This window comes from Eurosta solidaginis, chromosome 2 (assembly GCF_040869045.1).
Source record: "Eurosta solidaginis isolate ZX-2024a chromosome 2, ASM4086904v1, whole genome shotgun sequence".
Taxonomy (NCBI): domain Eukaryota; kingdom Metazoa; phylum Arthropoda; class Insecta; order Diptera; family Tephritidae; genus Eurosta; species Eurosta solidaginis.
Genome location: NC_090320.1, coordinates 4,382,137 through 4,399,935, shown reverse-complemented (window position 1 = coordinate 4,399,935; position 17,799 = coordinate 4,382,137). Strand labels below are relative to the sequence as shown.

At 34.7% G+C, this 17,799-nt stretch overlaps 1 protein-coding gene across 2 annotated transcripts in view; it reads left to right on the top strand.

Annotated features, from left to right (window-relative positions):
• The window catches only part of loh (lonely heart), a 146,404-nt gene that overhangs the window by 11,397 nt on the left and 117,208 nt on the right, over positions 1 to 17,799 (top strand). Inside the window, exons 1-2 of one of the 2 annotated variants that reach the window (XM_067764109.1) lie at positions 15,848 to 15,927; positions 16,478 to 16,723. In XM_067764109.1, the coding sequence (XP_067620210.1) occupies positions 16,674 to 16,723 (50 nt within the window). In that variant the 5' untranslated portion in view covers positions 15,848 to 15,927; positions 16,478 to 16,673. Of the gene's footprint in view, positions 1 to 15,847; positions 15,928 to 16,477; positions 16,724 to 17,799 lie in introns of those variants that run through there. The other variant, XM_067764108.1, reaches the window with a different exon arrangement.

Here is a 17,799-nt window from a genome sequence, read left to right as displayed (position 1 = left end):
GAATCTGTCGCAATAATCGTTTGTGCAACTTTGTATGTTTGTATGATTATTTATATGCAGAAAACGTAGGTACATATTACACATTCGCTTTCAACATATTTACAAACTAAAATTTACTTATCTGTCTATAGTCTTATCTGTAAATAGCGCGTAAGCAAATAAATGTTGAATCATACATACTGACATATAAATACATAAATACATAGTGTAGTACATATATAATTACTAACTGAACAGCATATATATAAAATTTGAATGCAGAAAAATAAAGTTAAAATCGAAAATTAGAAAAATTGTCATATATAGCTTAAAGTAAAGAAGCTAACCTAGAAGAACTGCTTGCATTGTTACTGGAACCAAGCTCTAATTATTAAATGATACTAAGTCATATCAAATTTGAGGTGAAGAAAAAAGTTTTCATAAGTAGTGGTGTAGCTATGGGCTCGGTGATTAGACCCGACATTCGCGGGAGCTGAGGGTTTTTTCTCCTTTTCATCTCCAGTTAAAGATCCAAAATGTATATATTATTTTCTACGGAATATATTCAGCAAAATAGATGACATGAAAGTTGTCATATATGGAATCTGCTATACAGAGCCTTGATGTAGTAAGGTAGTGATAATGATGATGATGGTAATTGATGATGATAAATATGTAGCAGCCTTTGCTTCCTTCTTTCAAACAAGCGTCAACCCATTAAACAACATCTAATTTGGTAATTTGAGTGTGAAAGTATTAACAGTGACGGAAATGTTCCGTTCGATTTTTTGTTATGAGAAAATGATTCTTTGAGTGGTTTGTAGCTATAATCTATCATAGCTGGGATAAGTGGCGTAATAGTTAGGTGAAATGTTGCAGTTTTCCGAAAGATTTCAAAAAAAAAAAAAAAAACTAAAGGTATTGTTATGCAAATGAAAGATGACGCTCCGGCCAATAAAGTGTTTCTATCGGAAACCGCATATGGAAGCAGAGGAAGGGGGCGGCCCCCATTCCGCTGGAAGGACCAGGTGGAAAACGATTTAAACTCCCTTGGTGTCACCAATTGGCGCCCGTTGGCAGAGAGAGACGGTCATAACCGTTTAAACGGTTAAGCGCCAATTAAGAAGAAGAAGAAAAAGGGTATTGCTTATGAACCAAATCATGAATATAAAATCAAAATTATCGTTTTAATAAGGACTTTCCACCAACAAAATCCAGGTACATGTGAAGTCAGTGGAAACTTGCACTTCAAAAAATTAACCAGAAGTCCCTTCCAATTTCTATTCGAGATTTTTAGGGAAAGTAAAATAATAAACTATTATTTTTTTTGGTTTGCGAAAATATCGAGCACCAACACCAAAGAACGCTAACTTAAGAGTGTCCGGCTCTGCCGACTAAGCTAGCTGAACAATATCCCAGCGCGTTAACACACGAAGAATATTCTCACAGTATGTCAGCCGTATGACGGAACTAAAAACCACAGATCAAAAGGTTTCGAAAAGCCAAACAAATTGTTACCGAGGAAGTCAGGCTAGTACCAGAAATTGCTAGTACGAAGCGTACGGAAATCAATTCGGCGGAGGTGGAAACTATAACAATATCAGCGCCATCTTTAAAAATGAAACGTTTAAGAGTCGTTTTCCTATAAACAAACATTTTGTTCAAAAACGTTAAACGGTACTTGAAAAAACGGCCCTTAAAGTTACAGTTTCCTCTGAATGCTTAGCAAAGTGAGGTAATCTTTCACTATGTATCCGCGCCTTCGTTGTTCTGTAAAGTTCCTTTCGGATGGTTGACGAAAATTGAGTCTTATTACATATTTGCATTTTATTTCGGTAGTACCCTTTAAGAATTTTTGGAAATGTTCCTGCTAATTCAGCAGCAAGATTAACTGCATACCATACGGCTTTCAAATAGAATCGTGAGAGATAAAACCAATAGATTGGACACCGCCATCGCGCAAACAGACATACTAATCGTTCAGCATCATACTGATTAGTGAAGTGTTCCCTTAATTAGCTCCACACATACAAACAAAACTGAATGCATAGATTGATGTGATATTTGGAGTGCTCAACAGAGCGTGGTGAACGCTTTGTCTCGTTGGGGTTAGCTGACACCATTTCAAAACTTTTCGTTATTTGAGCTTTATATATGAAACAAAAAAAAAATTATTATATGAAACCGCCTTCCCAGCCAGCATTTTTTGAAAATTTTGATCAAAAAATATTTAAATATCATACCCCAAGATGATTAAAAACGTTCAAATTTAAAAGCATTTTCTGTTCGAAAATTAACGTATCGTCGGGAGAAAAATGTACCATAAATGTGATTATTCTTGAATAATCATTTATGATTTCTATTTCGAAACGCTTTTTATACATATTTGATATCATTGTAAAATTGAGCTTTAATAGTTTTAGAGTAATATTTGACTGCTTTTCACAGTCATTTTCTGATCATATTCGTGAATATATTTCAATCGTTTTGGTTAAGATTTTTGAATCATTTTTGAATGCGATTTTGATGCATTTATTCTTCATATCTCATTCAAAATAGGACACTACATAATAATCTTATTTCATCAGGGGAAGAAAGCATGCGAAAGTGAGCTATTCGAGCCACAGCTAACTCGCAAACAAACTTGACCGATATACACCTGCGACTAAAACATCCAACATCAGCATTATCGTCTGCATCTTAAAATACGGATACGATACGGGATGTTGAAGCCGTATCCAGGTATGTCAAGATAGTTTCACTTACCTGGAGTTCAAATAGCTCACAACCTATGTATTGTCCAATCATTATGTATTTTCTGGGAAGCTGAAGGGGACAAATGGTTGGGGAAATCTTCGTTCGCGAGCAGCATTACATTATTTTTGTCTTGAAAAATATCTTTTGCATAAATAATAAAATTCTTATATATTTTTTCTTAGCTTCATGATTGAAAAATTATGTGTATGTGAAAAAAATAAAATTTTTAATGAAAAGTAAAATTTCAACAAGTATAAAATTCATTATTCGGTCAATAAATATATTCATAAAAGATTCAGAAAGATGAATGAAAAATGATCATAAATTTTTGATCACCTAAAGTAAACACATTTGGTTCAAATATGATTCCACAATGTGATTGAAAAACTATATTCAGTTTTTGATCATCAAAGGTAACCATATTTGATTGTTCTTTTTGTTGGTTTTTATGAAATATTAAAATTTAGTCATTAAAGGACTTCAAAAATGATTCCAAAAAGTGATCGAAAAATGCTTTTTAGTTTTTATCATCAAAAGTATTCATATTTGATTATTTCTTTTGTTCAATTGTATGATAACTCATTATTTAGTCAGAAAGAGTAATCAAATTGTTTTGATATGTAGGGAAATTCAAAATTGAATCACCTAAATGCTGAGTGGGTTCTTTTTAATAGAAAATTTCACTTTAAAATGCATCGATGAATCAACTATGGGGGAAAAAAAAAACTAAATCAAAACTTTTCACTTTATAAAACTCACGAGTGCTTAAACAGCTTCTATAAAAAATGATTTTGTATATCATAAATCACACCGCAAAGTGAAGAAGAAAAAGCGATTCCAATTAGGTGCCAATAGGGCGTTGATCAATTCCGTAGAAAATTTACTTTCTCATGCTTCATGTGTTTACTGCTTTTATTGTTTTATGGTTTTTCATTAAGTTGTAGCAGGTCAAGGTCATCACAACACTGATCATGTAAAAGTATATGCGGACAGCTGCCAACAATTGTTGGCTACCTTCATTTATCAAATAATAGAAATGTTAACATTAACGCTTGGCTGACTGGGCATTTATCATTTAATCCGCCGAAAACAAATTATGCCAAGAAGACCTACTAGATTTACCTTTCTAAGCGCAATTAAAATATAACACGATGGGGGTGGCATACACTTATATACATATGCACAAACAAATTAACATAGGCTACCTAAAAATTAAATAAATACTATTAAAATGAATATTCAAACGGTTTAAAATAAAACAGCGTTAAAAAAGCCGGAAAACCTTAATTTTTGTTTGCATAAACTCGCATGCACTCCATGATGTGTGTGTTTGAAAACGAAATTTTTAATTTAAATTTTTGCCAAGTCATTTTTCATTCATAAACACAAATAAGTGTGAATAAAAATGTAACTGTACATATAAATAAACTCATACGTATACACATATGTAAGTACATATTTTTGTTTCCAAGCATCTAAGCCTAGCTCCAACAACCGAGTCGTAAATGAGCTATGAACCTGTTCCTATGTTGACAGTTTAATACACTAAGTATTTATAATCATTTTAAATTTGGTTTTTAAAGTGCCACCGATGACGACATTAAGGATTAAGTGAGTTAAAGCGTAACCATCCAGGTTTTGTCTTTGCCACGAGATATGTCAGTTCATATAATAATTATGATTACACTTTTGTTTGTAATCAAAGTTTTCCAAACACTTAAGATGTCAGGGTTTAGTTTTATAGCAATTACATGCGAACTCAGCAACAAAGGAAACAATTAACATTAATAGAAAGTTTTAAGTTTGAAGAGAAAAAAATACCTAGATGAAAATTTAATCCGACCAATTTCAAATAATGCTTTCCTGGAAGTTCTTCTTCATTAATATAATTTTTTTAAATACTAGAAACTAAGGGTTGGGATGAACAGTTTCAAAGAAGAGTGATTGGGCGAGATTTAATTCAGGGCCGGGCTTATCTTTGAACTTTTAATGCCATATTTTTAGGTTTTCCAAACCCTGCAGTTTTCATGTCGGTTTTCCTTGAGACAGATGCTTTTTTCCCGAAATGCGTAGCATTTTTATTTCATTATCTGTTCTTGCACTTAAACTTGGAGCATTCGTTTGCTAAACAACTATTTTACCCACCATATCGCCCACACTATAGATAAAAAACCGGTTTGCTATCGATAACAAATTTATAATCCTTCCATAACAAATCGCTAACTCTTATATAACTCACCGATAAATATTAACTGTTGATAGCAATCCGATTACTCACCGATAACGCTTGTTATCTTTTCTTTTTTTTCTTTGCCTTTCCTTTCTTCTCCTTTCCTTTCGCTTCCTCTGTTTTCTTTTTTCCCCTCCACGCATTTTCTTTTCTTTTCTGCATTATTTTGTCTGTTGGTAAAATTCATTATAGAAATTCATAAAAAAAAATAAAAACAAAAATTGTATGTTCCTTTGGTCGGAAATTGAACCCAGGATCTTCGGTGTGGTAGGCGGAGGACGGTACCAGCACGCATCGATGCGTTTTTGGGAGATAAAGACCCATTTAATGAAGTACTGCCGTATTTCTTACTGGATTCAATTGTGGGAAGCTATTTCTGAGCTCACAGCTTACATAGGTAAAGAAAGTGGTACAATTATCTATCCCACTTTCTGAGTCAGGCCTGAATCCAGGCTTTGCTTGTTAAGCATATGCATATATTTTTTCTCAAGAGCTTTATAGTTTCATTTCATACAGTATTTTTTTGTTAAAGCTCGTAGCACAAAGACTGGAGAGATTGTCCTACATTTAAAGAGTCAGTATTCAAGTTTTCAGAAATCGCGAAAAAAGTGGGAAAGAAATGGTTATGGCCTGGTAGAAAATATAACAAACAATTATAATTCGTCCTACGGTGAATGTATAAAATTCAGGTCATCGGGATTTTCTTAAAGCCAGAATTGCAGGCTTACATTTCTTTGAATCATTTAGCATGGGATCATAAACTAAATTTTGTTCAATTGAAATAATAGTATATTTTTGCAAGGCGAAGTTCAATGTGTTTACTTCATCGTTTTTGGGACCGTTTCTTTTGTTAGTTTTAACTATTTTTTATAAGTTTTTTAATTAGGTTTCCGTCTACATGTGGTCAACTGCAAGTCAGTTCACTCTAGGAGGAATAATTTTAAAACGATGAATCATATTTTGTTTTCTTTTTCGAGCTGACCTTTAAGGCCCGGGTTTTAACTCCAGTTAAAGTTGACTAGAGTTTAACGCTGCCACTTCAGCCGCTTAAGCTGAGATGAACAGCCAAATTTTATGTTGTAGAACAACAGATCAGAATAGCTTTAACTAGAGTTTAAACTCGCACTGAAAAACCAGGCATAAATATTGTTACGAATATTAGCAACACTAAGGGGTACTGCCATCTCTAAGCCGATGCTAAGCAGCGCCTTGTATGCACATCCATAAATCAATCATTATGTATCTACATAAACGAATCAATCATTATGTCTACACATATGTACGTACACGCAGCGGAGAAGCAACGCACAAACACATGCAGATATCTTATCTGGGATATGCAATTATAATTGTGGAAGTGTCGCTCACAAACACACGCGCATATGAGAGCTATACATTTACATCTGTAGTTATAATTATAACAGATAACCAACTAGTAGATTCTAGAATAGAAGCGCCTAGAAGATGCAACGAGGAAATCAAAGAGCATAAAAGGCTGCAGTAGTAGAGACGCCACAATCAGTTTTGATTAAGCACGCTATCTGTCGAGCAATAGTAGAAGTATTTTAATAAAGACCATTTTGCATTACTGAATAGTGGTGTTATTTATTCAACAGTTTAGTGATTCGATTCTTAGTAGAAGATTTAAAATAAGCGGAATTGCAGTAAATTCGTTACAATATGGTACTTTGCATCCATATTTAGAATATTCTAAGGCTTTTATTTCATAGCATGTAATAAATAAGTTTTATTGCCTCTGTGACGTTGTTCAAAGCGCCAATACCTACAAATTGTTTATACTTAAATACGTAGTTACATTTATATTTTTATTGAAAATGGATGTCGTACTTGAATCGGCGCTTTCATCGATCGTTCCGCCATTCCGTTTAGGACTAACTCACATTATTTATGAGTCATTGGTCTTAGATTATGTCCATAACTAAGGTTTATGTCGACACATTTATAACACATGATTTGTCACCAAACCAAATAAGAATTGAAAAAAAAAAATTGATATTCATGCCACATTAACAAACAACACAAAAATTATGAACTGCAGTTCATATTCAAAAGAGACTTATCAAAGTAATTATTTAATCATCGTAGTTTTACTTATAATTGCCCATCTGGCTTTGTTTTTATTTTGAAGCAATTTTTCCGGGAATAAGCGCAATATTTCATCTCATTCGACTTTCAACAAGAGACGCCACGTCATTGCTATGATTATGACAAAGTTTGTTTAGGTTTTCTTTTCCCCAAATAAACACATCAACATCGTGTTTCTTTTTGTTAATGCATTGTACATTGGACATTTCTTTTACCTATACCTATAAGATATGTAAGCTATATTATAAATACTGGCTTTTAGTGATTACAAGCTACAAACAGTCGATATCGGATCGTTTTCCAGAAATATAAATTTGTTAACCAAAGTGCATCATGACAGATTGGACATTCACTTTCATATTCTAAAGCAAACTGATACTAATCATTAAAAGAGTAGAGAAATGAGGCCTAGGTATGTATGTATGTATTTATGTAGTTATGTAGATCAAGTCAGGAAACAATACAAAACTTTGATATCTGCAACTAACCTAAATCATATTAACTAAAATTAGGGTATGCTACAAGTACAAACCACTCCCAACATTGTTGTTGGCCACAAAATTTGATAAACAACAACAATAGTGCAATCAAATGTCAAAGTTTAAACTGGTCGTACAAAATTAACTACAAATTAAACAATAGCTGTAATATTCGTAGTTGATAACTGAGGCAAATTTCGAATGCATCAATCAAAACTTTCGTTGTGAGAGTCAGTCGGCAGAGAAAATTTCAAATTACTACAATTAAAGGTGCAGGTCATATGCAAAATGGTTCAACAATACGCCTACAAAATAAACTAAGTGAACATCCGTGATTGGTGCAACAACTCTAAAGTTAAGCTGGAACAAGATATTCACATAGATATGCATTCCCTTGGCTTGCCATAAGCTAAAGTTGATGGAGTGGACAGCAGATAATTTTAGTTCATTACGTCAACTATTGTGTAATCAAAGCTCTGGATGGGAAATATTTTCATAATCAATTTGTTGTAGTTATGCTCCCTATTTATAAGTCAAACGATGGATAATTAAATTATGATGCGTTGATGATTAATTGATGCATCAAAAGGGAAGAGAAGAAAGGTTTTGTGATGGAAGAGGATTCTCGTTTGATCAATTCAAATTACGAAATCTGGCGGTGATGTTAGCAACAAGTTAAAAGTAATAGAATAGGTGGGAGTGGAAAGCAGAAATGAGCTAACAGAGAACGAGGAGATAGGGATCAGTAGAGTAGGTGGCTAGCGAGCTAGGGAATATATGATCTCTTAGATATTAATATAGTCAATAAGATATGATAGTATTGCTAGGTCTCATGAAATATTAGATTGATACTCCTGTTCAGAATGGTTTAGTTTAGAATATATCATGCACATCGAGCTATGTTGTATTTATTTTGTCACGAAAACAAATTTAAGATGGATATACATATGATGTCAATGCGCTTCCGCTTTGAATTCATTCTAACCGAAATATCACTTCCCTAGGGTTCGTTAAGTTGGATTCTTGATGTTGGCGGAGATGCTTACCGTAGCTGAGACTTAACTTGGGCACTATACTCTTTTTTCTTTAGAACTTCTGAAGTTTAACTTACAGCTACCTTCTAGGGGCGGCTGAGTTGCCAGATATCGAGGCAGCTATTAAGTTAGGTCTCAGTAAACTTTTATTATTCGCCAATAGGATGAAATTATTTTATAACGTAAGTTCTGGTACCAAGTTGGGGGGTTTCCGTTTTGTTGTCAAATATATTCTGGCAACACTATGCATATATTCAGTCTATGTAAGGCTTATTGACAGGCCAGTTCACCGTAACCTAATTGGCAGATAGCATGGCGGCTTCATGAATGGATGCTCTGTCTGGCATACCCCGTACTAGTGCAAAAAAACAAACGTTTTGGGGCACCGTAAACCGCCATACAAGATCAGTATATTGTATATCAGATGAGGCTCTTAGATAGATAGATAGATAACTAATTGAGGATCGCACTGCGACCATTGTTCCATTGTGCCCCCAGCTGCTTTACAGCACCTCATCCAAGCCGACATCTTTGATGAAGCCTAGCAGTTCACCTGGCTTGAGGGATTTGATGTGAGAATGCTCTGGCAATGGTGAGCCCATAAACTTAGCCCTACGTCTTGAGATTGCGTCCTACTCCAGGAGTCCATGGTCCGCCGTCCCCGCTGATCGATCACAAAACCGGCATGTGTTGTTCGATAATTACCCAGCTTTTGCATCTGACTGTTTAGTCTACAGTGTCCAGTAAGAATAGCTGTTAGGATTCTTAGGTTATATTTCGAGAGGCCTATTGATGCCCTATATCGAGTTGCGTTGTAACTCCCTAACAGTAACTTAGATTGCCTGGCATATTGCGCCAGTGTTCGACCCTCTTTGCCCTTTCTTCTACTAATGGATGCCCTCTAATTTTCTGCGGGTCTACTGGCAGGAACGGTTCAGGACCCATAGGTCGTGTCGTTGCTGCCTTTCTAGCTAGGCTGTCCGCCTGCTCATTACCCTCAACTCCCCTGTGGCCAGGAACCCAGGCCAACAGTAGTTCGTTGTGTGCTCCTAGTTGATTTAGCTTTTCAACGCACTCAAGGACCAGTGCGGATTTTATTTCAGACGCCGAGATCACCTTGAGGGCGGCCTGACTGTCACTGAGTATGGTAATTTTTTCATTGGACGATTCGCGCTGAAGGTTCAGGTCAGCACACTGGCTTATGGCGAATACTTCCGCTTGAAAATGCTCAGTCGCTGAAGTTTTGATAGTGCTTGCCTCGTCGTCGCCCGAGTTGTTCTCGATGCTCAGGCTATCGAGCCATATGTTATCATAGGTTTTACTATCATGGTATATATCCATCTTAGCACATTTGGGCTACAGCTCCATTATTTGCCTGCTAGATATTTGCATACCATGATGGACCTCGTGGCTCTAGCTCTCATGGAGTCGAAGTGTTGTTTCCATAGGAGCTTGGTGTCAAAAGTGACCCACAAGTATTTCCCAGTGGTTCCATATTCTAGTGCCACGCCATCTATTATTATTGTTCTCCGGGCAGGTAGGACCCTTCTTCTGGTGAAGGGTATGATGGTTGTCTTAGATGGGTTGATGTTAATCCCCACACTGGCGCACCATCCACTTGTAATATTCAATGCTCTTTGTATTATGTCACAGAGCATACTCTCAAATTTACCTCTTGCAATTATGACGATGTCGTCAGCATATCCTTGGCATCTTATGCCACTGTTTGATAGCTTTTGCGCGAGTTAATCTACTACTAGGATCCACAGAAGGGGTGACAGGATACCTCCTTGGGGGGACCCCCTCGTGGTATTAACCTTAACTGCGCTGTTGCCTACATGGACTTTAGCGATTCTTGTGCGGAGTAGATTGTCAATCCATCCCTGGATAGGCATCTGAACTCCTCTTCTTTGCAGTGCTATGTTTATGCTTTCGTGAGATGTGTTATGCAAGGCACCCTCGACATCAAGGAAAGCGCAAAGTACTGTTTCCTCTGTTTCGATGACGCTCTTAGTGAGCTTGTTTTGTGGCTGAAATCAGCTACTAGCTGTATTCAGCATCATAAATTGGCGCTTAACAAGCTAGGCGATTTTGCCCTTTTCGTAACAAGTCACGCGAGCTATTCCTGTTAGACTTCAGTGGGTGAAATATGTTTGTTGAGATTATTGCAGTTCCCAAGGTCGCTAATATAGTTTGGAAGTCATTGCAGACTTTTGTTTCCAATTAATAACCGATGTCATTGTTGCCGAAGTAAAATAACATATGGAGTCTCCCTCCAGACGCCACCTAAAGCTGATAGCGTTTGAATCTTTAATTCACCTCTTAGATATTAATCGTCATCCCCTTTAAGAAAGTTTTTATATAGTTTCGTTATTCTGTTGTTCTAAATCCTCGAACGAGAGAAATTGGGAATCCTTGATAGTTGGATATCCCATATAGTGATATGAGGACTTAGCTTCACTATTAACAAAAAGCAGGGGGTTGGATTCGAAGTAATTTTTTGCTGGTTGAGCATTCCGAGAGGAATCTTTACACTTTTTCTGGTTTTAGCCATTTTTTCAGAAGTGCCACAAACTTATTTAGCTTCATGTGGATCTGTTCGACAAATCACGATAAACTGCTTGTATGTTGAAGTTTTGAGTGTGGCATTTGTCGAAGTTGTTGTTCGAACTTTTTGAATTGTGAGCATTAAGTGCATTAAATGCAAGTCAATATTTATATACACACATACACAGCCATATATTAAACGGAAATTGAAAACTAAAATATTTACACTTTAGTTTAATAAATTTCTTTCTTTTTTAATTGCACTTCCTTAAGTGCGTGTTGAGTGCTTTGTTTATGTACTTTGTATGCGAATTTTTTAGATAAATGTACTTGCATGCATATCTACTCATGTGCTGTAAATTCATTTTGTTGGAGTTTAATTTAATATGGATAGATTTTAAAAACCATTCGAAATTTCAGGAAACATTGAAATATTATAAACTGCAGTTTGTTGATTCACATTTTTTAGATGAAATGCTCCAAGTCGAATTATTTGACCATTTCTGACGTCGAACTTTTACTTCGTCTTATCTTATCCAGAAGCTCAGTCAGATAAGTAGCAGAAAAAATATGTATATATGTGACCCGGCCTATGAAAAGGTGGCTTATGACTCAAAAAAGAAATTTCGAGAAACAGCTGTTAACAGCTGTTTTTTTTTTAGTCATAAGCCACATTTTCATAGGCCGGGTCACATATATCGCCGAAGATATAGGACTGCTACAAAATCAGACTACAGACTTGATCTTTGGCACGAAGGCCGATACAAAGTACGGTTTATAGAGCCGCCTAAGTTGTCGCAGTAAAATTTTAATAGGACTGAAATTGAAAATTGAATTCTATGAATTCCTTTCAGTGGCACCAAACTTCTGATTCAAAATAACTTACTTAGGCTTACTTCATACGCATTGCACCAATAAGATGCAATGCAGAAGAAATGTTTCCACATTAAGTACGATACTTCCGGTGTTGTTGAACTAAGCTGAAGAAATGCAAAATTTTTAATATCAACAGCTAACAGACTTTGTTCCTTAAATCATTACTTTGGCTGGCTGCCTACTTTTACTGCCATACTAATATTTGTTGATCTATCAGAAGCGGAAGAATTCTTCCTATGAAAAGGAAGCACACAAAACAATTCCAAAGAAGAAGAAAATAAGTTCACCAGCGCTATTAAAGTAGACAGAAGCTTAAAATTTCAATGAGTAATGTTGCAAATATTTAAAAAGAAGACTGCGCCAGCTTAGCTTGGCTGGCATTTCTTGAAACCGTTAAACTGAGTATGATTTAAATATTAAATTCCCGATATATGCATAGTAATTTGTACATTATGAAATCTAATGATGAACGCGCAAACATGGCACGTGGTCGCTAAGCTACTTTAACCCTAAGCTATTTTACTTCCTTTGTATTCGTTTTTGTTTTTCAAGTAGAGCTTCGGCTGCTACAGCGTTATCCAAAAAAAGAATCTACCACATGTTGAGCATGATCGAACATCTTAAATATGTTGGTGTGTAAGATTGTTTGTATTTTTACAAAGTCGTTTTAATTTATGTTCGCAACATACATACAATTTATTTTATAGAACTAACTTCTTGATTTTTTTTTTTGCTGCGTAATGTTGCTGTTGCTAGATTTGCGATAGGAATTCAAATTTGAAATATAAAAAAAAAACATGTAAGGCGCGATAACCTCCGAAGAGATATAAGGCCAAACTTCTCTTCCCATTTGCGTCGTACTCCTCTTGATTTTCCCTACAAATTGGCCGGACGGGACCTACATGTTTTATGCCGACTCCGAACGGCATCTGCAAGGCAGATGAGTTTTCACTGAGAGTTTTTCATGGCAGAAATACACCCGGAGCGCTTGCCAAACACTGCCGAGGGGCGACCCCGCTTAGAAAAATTTTCTTCTAATTGGAAAACCTTATTTCTAAAATTTTGATGTTGGTTTGCCCGGGGTGCGAACCCAGGGCATACGGTGTGATAGGCGGAGCACGCTACCATCACACCACGGTGGCCGCCAAAAAGTTTTATTTTAAATGAAAAATTGCCTATAGTTATGACCAATAGAAGGATTTTGCCCATAGTTATGATAATAGAAGGTAATGTAGTAAAAATGACCTAAATCAAATTTCAACATTCTAGGTATATTAATTACAAAAAAAATCAGGTTTTTTGTGTTTTCCAAAATGTTATACATATATTAGAAAAGTGGGTGTGGTTATCATCTGATTTCGTTCATTTCAAATAGCAATTGGGGATTAGATTCAATAAAATATCTCAATATTCACTCAAGTTATCGTGAGCCTCCATCTTCATTATTAAAAAAAAGTTGTTTTAAACAGTCCGCTTCTAACATTTTGGTCCAAAACTCAATGCTTAAGCCCCTCTAGATTCACATAACAGAAATTAAGTAATTACAATTTAGTTTACTAAATTAGCTGCCTAGTAGTGGCCGGGAGTCTATATCTATACATGATACCAAGAATCTATCCGTTGTATTTATTCAATAAACAATAGAAACAAATTCTCAAAAGTTTGAGAAAATGTTAGTTGGAATTTAGATTTCCATTTTTCATCTTTTTTAAATATTTAAATTTTAAACTTGGGTTGAGCATATGAAAATATAGGTCCAGTTATAGCTTGTTCCGCCCATATTTGATAGAGGTTTAAGAATAGGAAATTCTGAGTTTAGGAAATAACGAAAATCAAATATTAAAAATTTCGACTTCTCGTGAAATTCTCGAATCTAGCTGCAATACTAGTTTTATGTAGAGCTTACGATTTCATCTGAAGCACAAGCAAAAGTTTTAAAATATCACGAATAAAAGACACCGGAATACAACTAAAACAGTGACTAAATTGATTGACGAAAAAGTTGTGTGTGAGAAGCTCGAGTTCTTGATTTCTGGGCCTCAAAATTCTCGCTTGTGGTCGAGAAAAAATCGTTATAGAGTAAGAAGTAGTTTGTTTAATATTTTATCAAGTAAATTGTTGAATTGAGGAATTTCAATTTTTTTTCTGAAAAGCTCTAATATCATAAATGTGTGTACGTATATAACTAGATATCTATTGTATTAAGCCTGATGAGATCAACGCTCTTAAGTGAAGTTCTATCATAAAACAATCTTTTGTTTTCTGTACATAAACTCAATGTTCGTTGTTGTCTTCAAAAGTTCTAAATTATTTAAAATAAAAATTTTTTCATCAGCACTGTTTTTTTATTTAAGCTACCCATTTTCCGGTTTCCTAAACAAAACTTTTTTGTTGTAACTTTTTAACTTTGTCAACTTACTTTAACGGGCGTGTCATTCGCAAACGCATGCCCACATTTAATGTTATCTACGTAAATTTATCTGCATGTAACCGCATACCAGTTACGCATATCTATTAGAGCTTGCCGATTTGTAAGCTATCGAGAGACAAAAAGCAGAAACAATAAAAGCGTTTTTGTTTAAGTTTTTGTTGGTACAGTTTGCTGATTTTTTTTGGTTTTTACATTTTGTAATCATTTACCTAATAGTTACATTATTTGTTTCAAATTCTATGCATTGATGTTATGGTTAACCAGAAATTCAATTTATAAAGCAAATATTGAGAATTTATCTAAAATTGATCTTTATACATGAGCTTGCAATACATTTTTGTTTTGTTGATTAGGTATGTTATTTGTTTTATCTTTTAAATTAAAAAATTAAAATAAATTAGTAAATAAATAATACTATTAGTAAATTAAAGTCTTATTGTTTTTGTTTTTACATTGCCAATTAAGTGTACAGAACTAAGTACAGTATATTCATGTGATTATTTCATCTTTAAAAAGTTTACTTAGCAAGGATATGTTATGAACAGTTTTTGTTGGATCATATGGGGTCGGAAGCAAGTTATATGGATATTGCGATTCATATACACAATTTACCCACACAATCTTTAATTTTGTGTTATCCTATGAAAAATTAAAAGGACTGTACGATGTTAGTTCTCAACACAAGTTAAGTGATATTCAAGTAGTTTTGTGCTCTCAAGTTACCATAATGTTTCACAGTATTCTTGAGGCCTTCATACGGCCATAGCTTCGCCCTCATAAAACCGACAGCAGCTGGAACGAATTCCAGTGCTGCAAATGCTAAACCAAAATAAATATTTGAAAAAAAGCTAAGTTTTAAATTAATAAAACTTCTTAATATACATTTTTTGTTGTTTTAAATGCCTACAAATTTGTTATCACTCTGTGAGAAGCAAGTTCCGCAGTGCTCTAGTTTTCTTACGTCATCAATAAGTTCAGCTCTAAAAATAAATATGAAATAATTCACACTTGCGTTATCAAACATCAGCATCATTCGACGACTGCAAAATAAATTTTTAGAGGAACGTAATATTTTCAAATAAAAAAAAAAATTAAGATTATAGAATTAAACAATCACATAATCATTATAATCACTACAAGTTTGTATTTTTATATTGCCATATTCCAAGTGTACTTGCTGAAGGTCAATGACGCATATGTTCTGTTGTTTTAGCTGAATCTCGCGTTGGATGGGAGTTGAATTGTCAGAAACAGAACAAACGTCATTGCATTTACTATTTAAAATATTTGTTAGATTGTACTATCTCGGTAAAATAAATCCTACTATGGTTTTGTCAATAATTTCCTGAGGCGTGTCGTTCTTATGCCGAGCTTTTATATGAGAACGTTTACCAACCATTTGCAGACAAGGACTTCTTTCACATGCTGATATTCTTTTAATAGAGCGTATTGAAAAAACAAAAGCTGGGCTTATTTCCCAAGCAAAAAGTAGGTTTGAAAGATATTAAGGTAATTTATAGAGGTTTTAGGGTTTTCTAATCTGATCCCATAGTATGATCGTGACTTACTTTTGAATTTGATTAATAAACCTTAGTAATCAAGTTTCCGCTTAGGGACACCAATTACAGTCCGTTACCACAAGACATCGATACTTTTATTGCTCGATGCGTTTACATTTTAATCCATATTTTTGCAACGATATATTTAGGCATCAAGTATCTAATCTTTGGCATCGTGCAGGGTTGGTGTCTAACAAAACCATTTTCTGATACATATCCAAGATTATTTTAATTGCATTGCAATTTTCAGGAGGCTACGAAATACATAAATGAGAAACATCGAAATATGTATATTGACAATACGCGAAATTAATACAAAAAACTTGCTTAACCAGTTTCCCGTTATACATATTTCACTTAATACCCTATCTAATGTTTCCTTGACCTAGTATCTTAAATAAATTATTTACTAGCTTCATCTCGACAAAATACAATATAGCAAATTTTTCAATATTTTTTGCAATTCACTTTCGTTTCAGTTGCTGTTGGCGCGTATGAGCAGCGTTCTCTTCAGAATCATTGCCGCTGTGATCGATTACTTGAGTGATATCGATTAATCAAGCGGCACTATTTGTGGTGCAGCAACTATATACTAAATTAAAGAAAAAACCAAAAAATTTGGTGCTAACTTTTACACCAATTAAATGTTATATACGTGATAAAAACGCTAACAAAATGCGGTTGAATTGTCGCTGGAAAATTATGCAACTGCCACAGTTATTGAGGTAAGTGGTTAGTTAAGGGATATATTACCAGAATAACAAAGCTTTCTCTGCGAGGTGTTTTTATACTATTTTCTATACCAGAAAAAAGAAAGTTCTGAGAGCAGGAACCTTTCAATAAAGACACTACATAATCTTCAATTCTAAATCTCACGTATGAGCAATGAGTATTACCACGCAATTAACTTATGACTGTTGTAGAATATGTGTTGTAAGAATTGAAGAAGTTTCTGCAAAAAATGTTTGCATGCAAATCAATATTTTTCAAAATTTGCATATTTACTTCCGCTTTCGAACTCTCCCAAATTCCAATGACGTCACCGCTGCCTATTTTTACTGTGATGCCCGATTTTGTTTGGAATTTTATAACTGTCTCAGTAAATTCTTATGATAACTATGATTATATATGTATATAGCATATATATAGTATATGTATGCGAACATATGTTTACCCCAAATGTGCGATACAATAAATATTTAATTTATTAATTGCTCTAACGTGCACGCCCCGGTCGTGACACCCAGTGAGTTGTCATAAATCATTGCGTACGTCTTAAACAAAAAAAAAAAAAAAAAACACATAATTAAATAAAACTACTAAATAAAAAATAAGATAAAAACCGAAAAAGAGTTAGACGGATCGAATTATCTAATCGAAATTACCGAGAAATCGCATAAAATTACGGATTGCTGCTCCCGTTTGCCGCATCACAAAGCTCATCTTCCCTACTTCAACCTAGCTGCTGTAGTGTCAGTGAATGAGACCGTCTTATCAAAGTTGATAAGTAACAAGGAAGTGGCACAATTTTGCTTTCATAAATTACCAAAAAATTAGAAAAAACCTTAAAAATTTAATTGCTTTTAATTGCTTAATAGTGAAAGGCTGGCGCTCTGAGCACAGCTATATCAGAAGTTAAAAAAACTTAATTCCATTTTTGACACTTGCCGGGCGGTCGATCAGGCTGCTTGCCAGCTCTCAAGCAACCCATTGATTTATCCGCAATTAACTGCGCATTCATGCAACAACAAGCTGCTGTGCGTAGGGTCGTCTTTTGGCTCGGTCTTTACTCACATTCCAA